This window comes from Nycticebus coucang, chromosome 2 (genome assembly GCF_027406575.1).
Source record: "Nycticebus coucang isolate mNycCou1 chromosome 2, mNycCou1.pri, whole genome shotgun sequence".
Lineage (NCBI taxonomy): Eukaryota > Metazoa > Chordata > Mammalia > Primates > Lorisidae > Nycticebus > Nycticebus coucang.
The window spans coordinates 4,506,492-4,517,042 of record NC_069781.1 but is presented as its reverse complement, the minus strand read 5'-3'; the positions used below and the strand labels follow the sequence as shown (position 1 = coordinate 4,517,042).

The window sequence follows — 10,551 nt, the reverse complement described above, 5'->3', positions numbered from 1 at the left end:
GCACCTACAAGAGGCTTCACAGGGCTGAGGTGACCCTGGACACACGGTGGCCATTGGTCACACCCTTTATGCCCATGCAGCCCTCCAGCCTATGGCTCTGCTTCCCTCTGCTCAGGTGGCAGCTCCCACTTGGCCCAGGCTCCCTGGAGATGTGGAATGAAATCTTGTCTGCTGCAGCAGCAGCTCTAGCCCAGCTTTTCCAGAGGGGGCCCCACAACAGGGGCTAACCCAGTGTTGGGTGGCACTCCCACACTGCCCACAGTGGATTATGTTTGAATCCAGTCTGCCTGTGTCCCCAGCACCTAGCAGAAGACACTCAGACGTGAAGGTAAAAAAATCCCTGACTTGTGGTTAGGGCCTGACACGAGATCACCTTTATTAAAAACTGCCCCAAACCCTCTTGCAAGGCAGGTGACTAGTCCCAGGGAATGTGGCCTACCTTGGGGTACAGGGAACAGGAGGGAGCTGAGGCCTGGCCCATTTCAAAGGCTCAGTCAGGGATCCTGAGTGAGGAACACAGTACCTGGGACACCTGAAGACAGAGAAAAGAGGTCTGGGGTGCCTACACACAAGGGTGTTAGAAGTGCAACCTTCAGGGTGCCATGCAAAAGGGGCCCAGCAGTGGGATTTCAGGCACTTTGAATCGGGCGGAGACTAACAGAGCTCACCTGCTGAGGGGCTGCCTGGGCCTGCCCGTGTGCCCTCTAGTCTCCCCTTGTTTTGTACCTCATTATTGTTTGATCTTTGTGTTCTCTTGTGAGAACAGCCTTTTACTGTGTACAAGGGCCTTTCCATTTCCATTTTGTCAAATCCACCTGACAGGCCGAGAGGCTTGGCAAATTGAAGCTTTGCTGCAGTGGCCAGAGGGCTATGGGTCCCCGTCCCCAGTGGCCTGGCTCTGATGTTAGCTCCTCAGCCAGCTGATGGAGTCCTTATCCAGTGCAGAAAAGCGGATGAGCTTCAAGTTGGGTGGCTGGGGCTTCCTGCCATCCCAGAGGTACTCGGGGGATAGAACCTTGGAAGGCTTGTGTGAGATGAAGCGGCGGTTCAGGTGGCTCTCCTCCTGCCAGGCTGCCATGATACCGTTGGCCTTGTCTGCCAGGATGGCCATGTGGCAGCCACTGGTAAACTCGTATACGCTGGCCACCTGTCCCCCGAAGACACCCACACCGTAATAGAAGTCCCCTTCGCTGTCTGCCACAAAGGCGGTAGAAATATGCCTGCGCTCATAGGGGAACTGCTGGCGGGGTACAGCATAGTAGGCTGGGTGAATGGCAGCCACCAGGTCCCCCAAGGTCTCAGGGCCCCATGGGTTCTGGAACACCATGTCCACGTTGAAGCAGAAGAGGTAGTCCACCTCCCTGTGCGCCCTCTGGGCGATGTGTTTGCTGATGGTCTCCATGCGGCGCATAGAGATCTCCTCCCAGTGGGAGTGCCCCAGGATGGGGATGACACTGAGGAGCCGGCTGGGGCCCAGCATCACCCTAGGGATGGCTGCAGGGTTGTGGGTGAAGACATAATAGTGCACCTGGTACCCACGCATGAAGAACTCCTCAGCCGACTCCAGGAAGTGCTGGACGAATTGAGTGTACCTGCTGATGAGAACCTTGTCATCCACTGCTGTCCTGGAAGAGCCACTGCCTGGGTCCCCACTATGTGCTGACACCATGCAGGGCATGTGGTCTGGGGTCCGCTTCCCAACTCCCCAACTTAAGAAGTCACTGTCGTCCGACCCTCTAGGTGCTCATCTGTCAAATCCCTCAAATCCTGGTACTGACCTCTTTTTTTTTTTGTGGTAGAGACAGTCTCACTTTATGGCCCTCGGTAGAGTGCCATGGCCTCACACAGCTCACAGCAACCTCCAACTCCTGGGCTTAAGCGATTCTCTTGCCTCAGCCTCCAGAGTAGCTGGGACTATAGGCGCCCGCCACAATGCCCAGCTATTTTTTGGTTGCAGTTCAGCCGGGGCTAGGTTTGAACTCGCCACCCTCGGTATATGGGTCCGGCGCCTTACCGACTGAGCCACAGGCACCGCCCGGTACTGACCTCTTAAGACCATTGTGAGAATGCTGCTTAATGGTGATTGTTGTTCATAAACCAAGCTAATGTCTAGCGAGCACTTACTGAGCACAAGGCAGCATTCTGGGGAATTCCTATTGTCTTTGCTGTTAATAGGCTGCCTGTGATTTGCCCATTTTGCAGGCAGGAACACTAAGGATCAGAGAGAAGAGAGTAGCCAGGAAGCAGGTGAGGGGCTAAATCAAGGGAAGGCCAGCTGTGCTGGATGCTGAGGACACGGGGTGGGAATTGGACAGTGTGGGCCTGCTCCAGGTAACCAACGACTGGACAAAGGTGTCACCTGACCCCAGGTGGGCCATTCATCACTTGGCAAGTGCTTTGGGCCTAGGGGCCCTATCATGGCCTCTTTCTCACAAGCCCCAGGAAGCGACCTGGAGGGAAGCTTCCAGATCACAGTTCCTAAAGGAAAGGCTATGTGGGTTCAGGGAAGAGAGGAGGCAGAGAAGGGGATGGGAGAAGCAGGGAGGGGACATGGGGGATAAGGGTCTCCTATGGTTCCCTTACCTGGGCTTGATCCATCTTCTTTTCCATGCCAGGGCCAGCCTGCTTTCCCCTGGAAGACCCCCTCTCACAAGCACACTCTACTCCCTTCTATCTGCTCAGTACGTGGTGCAGGGCCTCCCTGGTGCCCAGTCAGGGTCCCTTGGGCAGGCCCTGTCTCTCCCCTAGATTCTAAGCTCCCATGGCTCAGGAAGACAGCCCTTTCCCCCCACCTAGCCCCCTACTCACTTCCCCACGGCAAACACTGTGATCCCAATGGTCAAGTTCAATGGCTGGTAGATGTGCTGCAGAAGCTCCAGGTTGAAAGTTCCCTCGGAGACGATGGGCGCCAACCAGGGCGTTAGCGTCAGCAGCTGGGTGGGCCTGGCAGCAGGTAGGGCGTGGGCACTGAGACTTTCGCTTGTGGAAGCCTATGTCTCTGCCTTCCATACTATGTGAGCTGGGGCAACTTCATCCCTGTCTCTGGGCCTCAGTTTCCTCACATGCAGAGTGGGGATAATGATAGCTGCTGGGAGGCCCAGGATTTAGTGCTACCAGGTGTCTACAGCAGCCTGGTGCTGTTCTGTGTGCTAAGTGTTTAATAAACAAGGGTATTATCCTCATGGACAGGTAAGCACCTGCTGTGTGCAAACTCAGCATGTGTTACAAACCTCATCTCATCCTGTCCTCCAACCTCCTACAGTAGGTACTATCATCAACCACCTGTGCAGAGAAAGCTCAGAGCAGTAGAGCACCCCACCCAAGGTCATGCAACCCAGGTCCCTGACTCCCAGCCTGTGTCTTTCCACAGTCCCAGGCTACCTGGGCCCCAAGGCCATGTTGACATTGGTACCTCCATCACCCCAACTCAGAAATCAGAGCTCTCCCGGCCCTCTCCCTCACCCCCTCCAGGTCTCCATGGTAACTACCTGGGCTCCAGCAGCTTGGGCTGAGGGTACCGAAACCTGTAATCCAGAGAAGCAAGTGGTGAGGGGAGGCGGCCCCCACCCTGAAGGCTGCAAACGGGGACGTGAGTGTCCTTACTGTGCCACGGGTTGGGATGTCTTCTCTCCCTTGTACTGCAGCTTTATGTTGCTGGTGGCAGAGGCAAGAAAGAGCTGTCAGTGCAGGGCAGAGGGCAGAAGTGCAGGGTACAGGAAGGAGGAAATGGATGCCCCCATGTTCTCGGCAGACACCCCTCACCTCACCCACACACAGGTCCACCCCCGCCAGGAGTGGTCTGTCCAGATCACTGAGTGCACAGGGGCTGGGATTCGAACTGAGTGCTGTTTGGTTCCAAAGCGGGTGCTTTTCCTTTCTTTCCTTTCTTTTTTTGAGACAGAGACTTACTCTGTCAGCTGGGTTAGAGTGCTGTGACGTCATAGCTCATAGCAACCTCAAACTACTGGATTCGAGGGATCTTCCTGCCTCAGCCTCCCGAGTAGCTGGGACTATAGGTGCCTGCCATATAACACCCAGCTAGCTTTTCTATTTTTACTAGAGACAAGGTGTTGCTCTTGCTCACTAGTCTCAAACTCCTGAGCTCAGGCAATCCACCTGCCTTGGCCTCCCAGAGTGCTAGGATCACAGGCTTGAGACTCGGCGTCCAGCCCAAATCAAGTGCTTTTCCAGAACGGGTTACTCTGTAGGATATTGGTGTTGGATAGAAGGTCTGAGAGGCTGCAAAGACCTGGTGACCTAGGGACCTCGGGGAGTCAGTTAACCTGAGTGAGCCCACTGTGAGGGTTACTTATGTGTCATCTTGGCTAGGTCATGGTACTCACTCTAGTTGCTGTGCAACTATTTTGTGGGTGTGATTAACATCTCTACCAGCTGATTTAATGTAAAGGGAGCTGTCCAGGATAATGTGGGTGGGCTTGAGTCACTCAGCTGAAGGCCCTAAGAGCAGAACTGGGGGTTCCCCAAGGAAGAAGTTTCCCTGTGGACTACAGCATCAGCTCCCACCTAAAAGGCCCAGCCGGCCTCAGGATCACATATGCAGAACTCTCATGGAATATCTGTCTTTATCTCTCTACTGCCCACCTTTCTCTTACTGGTTCTGTTTCTCCAGGGAAGCTCAGATTGATACATTCACTTTTCCTCATCTGTAAAGTGACCACCCTGAATCCAGAATCACCATGAGAATTGTAGGAGGTGAGGGGCTACCAGCCCATGCCCAGCGTGAAGCAAGCACACAGCAGGTGTCCCAGCTAGGAGTTGGGCAGCAGCCTGCGCGCTCAGCGTCTGCTCCTTTCAACAAAGGTCAGGCCAAGCATGGTGGCTCACACCTATAAACCCTGGGGGGGCTGAGATGGGCAGATCCCTTGAGCTTAGGAGTTCGAGACCAGCCCAAGCAAAAGCAAGAGCCTATCTCTATTAAAAACAGAAAAACTAGCCAGGTATTATGGTGGGTGTCTATAGTCCCGGCCACTTGGGAGGTTGAGGGCAAGAGGATTGCTGGAGCTTAAGAGTTTAAAGTTGCTGTGAGTTATGATGTTACAGCACTCTAGCCAGGGTGACAGAGTGAGTCTCTGTCTCAAAAAGAAAAACAAAGGTCAGACTGGGTGGAGAAATAAGAAGGGGTTCTTTGAAGAATGATGTGGCAGGGCTGTGGGGTCAGACTCCTGGGCATATCACCAATGGATGACACCTGGGGCCAGACATTTGACCCCATGGGCTTTATTTCCCTCATCCATAAAACTATAGACAATAAAACCATCTTCTAGAGTCCAGAGTGTTTCTACAGGAGGTGGAAGTGAGGCCCAGGAAAGGCCCACCCAGCATCAGAGGCAGCTTCAGAAGAGGCCTGAGGTTGACTGTCCCAAAGCGTGAACTGTCAAGGATCCCCTCACCTCGTGACACAGTTGTCTGCCAGTTACTTTTGTGTTTCACCATGTCGTCTATGATGGTATGGCTGAAACTTCCTCAAGTTTTCCCAACTTTCCTCTATGCTATTTTTTGCATAAAATGTTAAGTTTTACCATTTTACCTATTTTTCAATACACAGTTCTATTGCAGTAAGTGCACCTACATTGTCGTGTAATCAGCACTACTATCTGCGTCCAGAACATGTCACCATCCCAAATGGAAACCTGGTCCCCCTTAAACAGCAGCTCTCGGAAGGCCCTCTCACAGCCCCTGGGAACCACTCTTCCACCTGCCTAGGTGAATTCGACCCCTGTAGCTACCTTATATAAGTGAAATCATGCAATTTTTATCCTTTTGTGAGTAGTCTCTATTCTTGAATCAATAAAATTTTGAAGTCAATCCATTGAATTGGCCCTCTGCCCTTGTTCCTTACAAGCAAGTGTATTTCAGGTCCCTGCTCAGACAGTGGTGGGAGTCCAGGCAGGTGGTCAGAGGTAGGAAGAGGATTCAGCCCTAGGAAGCTGGCACCAGCCAACTCAGCATTCTGCTTCCCTGGCAATGAATACTTCTCTCCTCTCCAAAAGCCCAAACTCGCTCCAGCTGCACTAAAGAGTTAAACCCAAGCTACAAAAGCCACAGGAAAGCCATAGCCAAAAAGAACAAAAAACAGACTTTCACAAACTTTGAAGATAAAACTAAAAGTGAAAGTAAAGTCGAAGAAATCCAAAGGAAAAGAGGGGAAGATTTCACCATCTGAAACAAAGATTTGCAACTTCAATCAGTAAAAATACAATTCAGTAGAATCAAAAGACAGAAAAACTGGGTGGCTCCTGTGGCTCAAAGGAGTAGGGTGCTGGCCACATATACCAGAGGTGGTGGGTTCAAACCTGGCTCTGGCCAAAAAAAAAAAAAAAAACAGACAGAAAAACTGGGGGAAAAAACGTAGCAGATATGCTGGGCCAAGGGTTATGCCAGAGAACACAGGAACAGACCAGGGAGGGAAGCGTCAGAGTAAGCTTTTTTTTTTTTTTTTGAGACACAAGCTGTTGCCAGGGGTAGAGTGCCGTGGCATCACAGCTCACAGCAACCTCCAACCCCTGGGCTTAAGCGATTCTCTTGCCTCAGCCTCCCGAGTAGCTGGGACTACAGGCGCCCGCCACAACGCCCGGCTATTTTTTTTGGTTGCAGCCGTCATTGTTTGGCGGCCCAGGCTGGATTTGAACCTGCCAGCTCAGGTGTATGTGGCTGGCACCTTAGCCGCTTAAGCCATAGGCGCGGAGCCCAGAGTAAGCTTTTCACAGCAGGGGGAACTCAATTAGTGGGAAGACACAGGAACAAGGGTCCTCCTAGTAATCACGCCTGTGGCTCAAAGGGTTAGGGCACTGGTCCCATATGCCGGGGGTGGCGGGTTCAAACCCAGCCCTGGCCAAAAACCACAAAAATAAATTAAATAAATAAATACAATAAAATCTAAAAAAAAAAAAAGAAATTAGAATTCAACCAGAGACAGCATTTCCAGTCTCTCAAATCAGCAAGGTAGGTTCACTTTTGTTTTTCATGACAGCTAGTATTCCCAGCCCTGGCCCAGGTGCAAGCTGGGGGTGGTCATGCTGAGCGTGGTCACGCTGAGCATCACACAAGCACAGGTACATGTGTGAGGGAGAGCGTTTGATGTGCTGTGGCTCCTCTGGAAACATCCCGATGAGGTGGATCACAACCTGTCTATGCCCGCTGGACCAGGAAAGGGACAAATCTGAATGAAATTTTTTTTTTTTTTTTTTTAGGCAAAGTCTTACTTTGTTACGCTCGGTAGAGTGCCATGATGTCATAGCTTACAGCAACCCCAAACTCCTGGGCTTAATTGATTCTCTTGCCTCAGCCTCTGTAGTAGCTGGGACTACAGGCACCTGTCATAACACTCAGCTATTTTTAGAGACGAGGTCTCGCTCTGGCTCAGGCTGGTCTCGAACCTGTGAGCTCAGGCAGTCCACCTGCCTGGGCCTCCCACAGTGCTGGGATTACAGGCATGAGCCACCACGCCTGGCCTGAAATGATCTTTAAAATGGAAAAAGCATCATGCCCCTGGGAAATCGAGAATAACCTAAGTGCCCAGCAGTTGTTGGCAAGAAAAGGAGGGGGGGCTTTCCTACCCAGTCTTGGGGTGGAATAAGATGCTGAAGACCATGGAGAGAAGGGACACACTGAGAAGTAAAGTCCTGTCTGGGAAAACAGGATAAAAATTGCCAAAACAGTTGATTACACCATTTTCAATAGCAAGTGATCTATGTGCTTTTAGAACCATGTAAATGCAGAATCTATTCAATTAGAAATAACAGCAAACAAGCAATCTATCAACTAGCTTTGGAATCAGAGTATAACCTAAACAGTTGGGACCTGAGAGAATTTTCTATTTATTTGGTCTTTTCCATTTTCTGGTTTCCTACTTTGCTATATTCTGTGTTTATAATAATAAAACACGCTTGTTAATCAGCAGTCTATGATCTAGATACCTAACTCTCCTTTAGCTGAACAAAAAACCCCCAAAAGACCAAGGGGCAGATGCCCCTTTGAGTCTGTTCCAACCCATTTTTTCACTCTTTTTTCTGAGACAGAGTCTCACTATGTCACCCTCGGTAGAGTGCCGTGCTGTCACAACTCACAGCAACCTCAAACTCTTGGGCTTAAGCGATTCTCCTGCTTCAGCCTCCCAAGCAGCTGGGACCATAGGCATCTGCCACAACGTCCGGCTATTTTTTGTTGCGGTCGTCATCGTTGTTTAGCTGGCCCAGGCCCAGTTTGAACCCACCAGCCTCGGTGTATGTGGCTGGCACCGAAATCAGTGTTAGGGGTGCCAAACCCATTTTTTCACTCTTAACTGTCAAAAAGTCAGATTCATTATATGAAGAAGTCTTTGGTCACATGTTAAATTGTTCTTTGAATCCATATAAAACACAAAATTGAGCAAAAAGGTCAAATCCTAAAAAGCACTGTCTCCTGAATGCCTACAATGCACCCGGGGCAACACCAGGCCATTTCTAGGCATCAGCACGCTCCACACTCCCTGTGGCCTGTGAGAGGCTTCTCTACCACCCCTTTTTACAGATGCAGCAAGAGAGACTCGGAGCTGTGCAACTTGTCTAAGGTCAAACCATGCAGGGGCTGCAAGCATGCTCAAAGACTGAAACAGGAATTTCACTCCACATTTCTGGCAGTCCTTAAATTACCTAACCCCTATGGCATTTATCAGAATCATGAGCTTATCACTAAGGACCCACAGACTGTGCCCTTAAAAACTCCTGTTTCCACAGCAGTGAGCAGCCCCAGTTCCCCAATTCTCTCTCTCTTTTTTTTTTTTTTGACAAGCTGTCACCCTGGGTAGAGTGCCATGGCATCACTGCTTATAGCAACCTCAAACTCTCAGGCTTAAGCAATCCTCTTGCCTCAGCCTCCCAAGTAGCTGGGACCACAGGCACCTGCCACAAAGCCTGGCTTTTTATTTTTGCAGTTTTTGGCCAGGGCTGGGTTTTAAACCTGCCACCTCTGGGATATGGGGCCAGCACCCTATTCCTTTGAGCCATAGGCACCGCCCCTATTTTTGATTATAGTTGTCATTGTTGTCTGGCGGGCCCCGGTTGGATTTGAACCCGCCAGCTCTGGTGTACGTGGCTGGTGCCTTAGCCGCTTGAGCTACAGGCACCAAGCCAGTCCCCCAATTCTCCTAGCCCCAGCTGTACTTACAAGATCTCTGGGCAGGGGAGGTAGTAGGGGATATAAGAGACTGGCATCCAGTTTGCGACAGAAACCCTGGGAAGGAAAAAGACGTGTTGACTCCACTCCAAAGGCTGAAAATTCACTTAGTGCACGTCTTTGGGAGTGATGGTTCCCACATCATGGTAACCCAATGATGGCTACTGGGGGGTGGCGTCCCTTGTCATTCTGTGGGTCTGGCTGACCTTGGAGTCTCCTGGAATACCCTGTATCACAGGGCCGGCATGCAGTCATTCACTCACCTATGCAATCATTCATTTCTGGGGTATGTATATTCTTGATGCCAGCCCCCCCATACATATCCCCACAAACTGTAGGGTGAGGGGCAACCCCAGGAGCTTCACAGGACACAGGAGGTGAATTTGGGAGCATGAACACGAGTTCCTCATCAACACCAAATGAACAATGGTCCAGGCAGAGGAAAGCGCAGGCCAAAAGCCAGGAGGCCAGCACAAGGCAGAATTTAGAAGCTGAAACTAGTGTGGCGTGGCTGGGGTTGGGGAACAGGTGAGCTAGGAGAGGTTGGTGGGACCTGGAAATCCCATGAAGGGATCAAGGTTTGGGGGTTGACAGGTGAAGACAGGAAGAAATCTAGGGTGGGGAGGGAGGGAGAGCTCCACAGGGCAGACTTACCACAGGACGTAGAGGCTTGTGCCTGCCAGCAGGCAGGACCCCAGGCTCAAGGCCAGTTTCCGGCAGTGCATTGCTGAGAGCTGCACCAGAGCCTGGACACCTGCCGACACCCTGTAAACCTGGGTGAATCCAATCAGGTTCTCTCTTAGCAGGTTGTCAGGCTCTGAGCCTCAGTCTCCGAGTTCTGGGGAACACCTGCAAAGGAATCCTGCTTATCCTGGGACAGTGGCCCTACTCCAGCACCCTGGGCTCCCCTAGGTTGCCCACCAGGGTAAAATGTAGAACCCAGGTCTCTCCCAGGCCAGCTGCACCTTAGGCCCAGTTCTGGCAGCTCTGGGAGGCAGATGGGTGGCAGTGCCTCAGTGCTGTGCTGGAGCTTCCAGTTATCCTTCGGGAGAGGTGCTGGGGCCTATTTCGACGTGCCCAGGCCAGCCAGCCCTGGGGCTGGGACAGCAACAGGGTGGTGAGACGCTTTTAGTGGAGTGTGCAGGGCCACAGCACTTACACCATCAAGTCCTGAGGCACAGCCGAGACACGCCCAGTCCCGCCGGGGCTCGCGCAGGGAGGGGCGAGGTGGCGGCAGTACACTCTCTGGGAGGCGGGCCCGTGTTCCGCCCGGGATGGCGGGAACGTGCTTCAACACTTTGGCTCGGTGGCCTTGGCAGTCATACCCCGCTTTTCCCCAGCTTCCGTGTTCTTTCTCGTCGGCTAGAGGGGGCTGGA

The 10,551-nt window shown here is 51.9% G+C and overlaps 1 protein-coding gene across 9 annotated transcripts; it reads right to left on the bottom strand.

The window, feature by feature from the left end:
- Positions 1-356: 356 nt before the first annotated feature.
- On the bottom strand, positions 357-9,961 carry GBGT1 (globoside alpha-1,3-N-acetylgalactosaminyltransferase 1 (FORS blood group)). Of its 9 annotated transcripts, none has more exons than XM_053558946.1 (6): positions 9,829-9,961; positions 9,166-9,231; positions 3,604-3,654; positions 3,489-3,524; positions 2,809-2,943; positions 357-1,595 (listed from the first exon to the last, which is right to left on the bottom strand). In XM_053558946.1, the coding sequence occupies exons 1-6, from the start codon at positions 9,897-9,899 to the stop codon at positions 905-907; spliced, it is 1,050 nt and encodes a 349-aa protein (XP_053414921.1). In that variant the 5' UTR covers positions 9,900-9,961; the 3' UTR covers positions 357-904. The 9 variants fall into 9 exon arrangements, with proteins under 9 accessions (XP_053414921.1, XP_053414923.1, XP_053414938.1 ...); XM_053558948.1 differs by having other exon boundaries at positions 357-1,592; XM_053558963.1 differs by lacking the exon at positions 2,809-2,943.
- Positions 9,962-10,551: the final 590 nt, after the last annotated feature.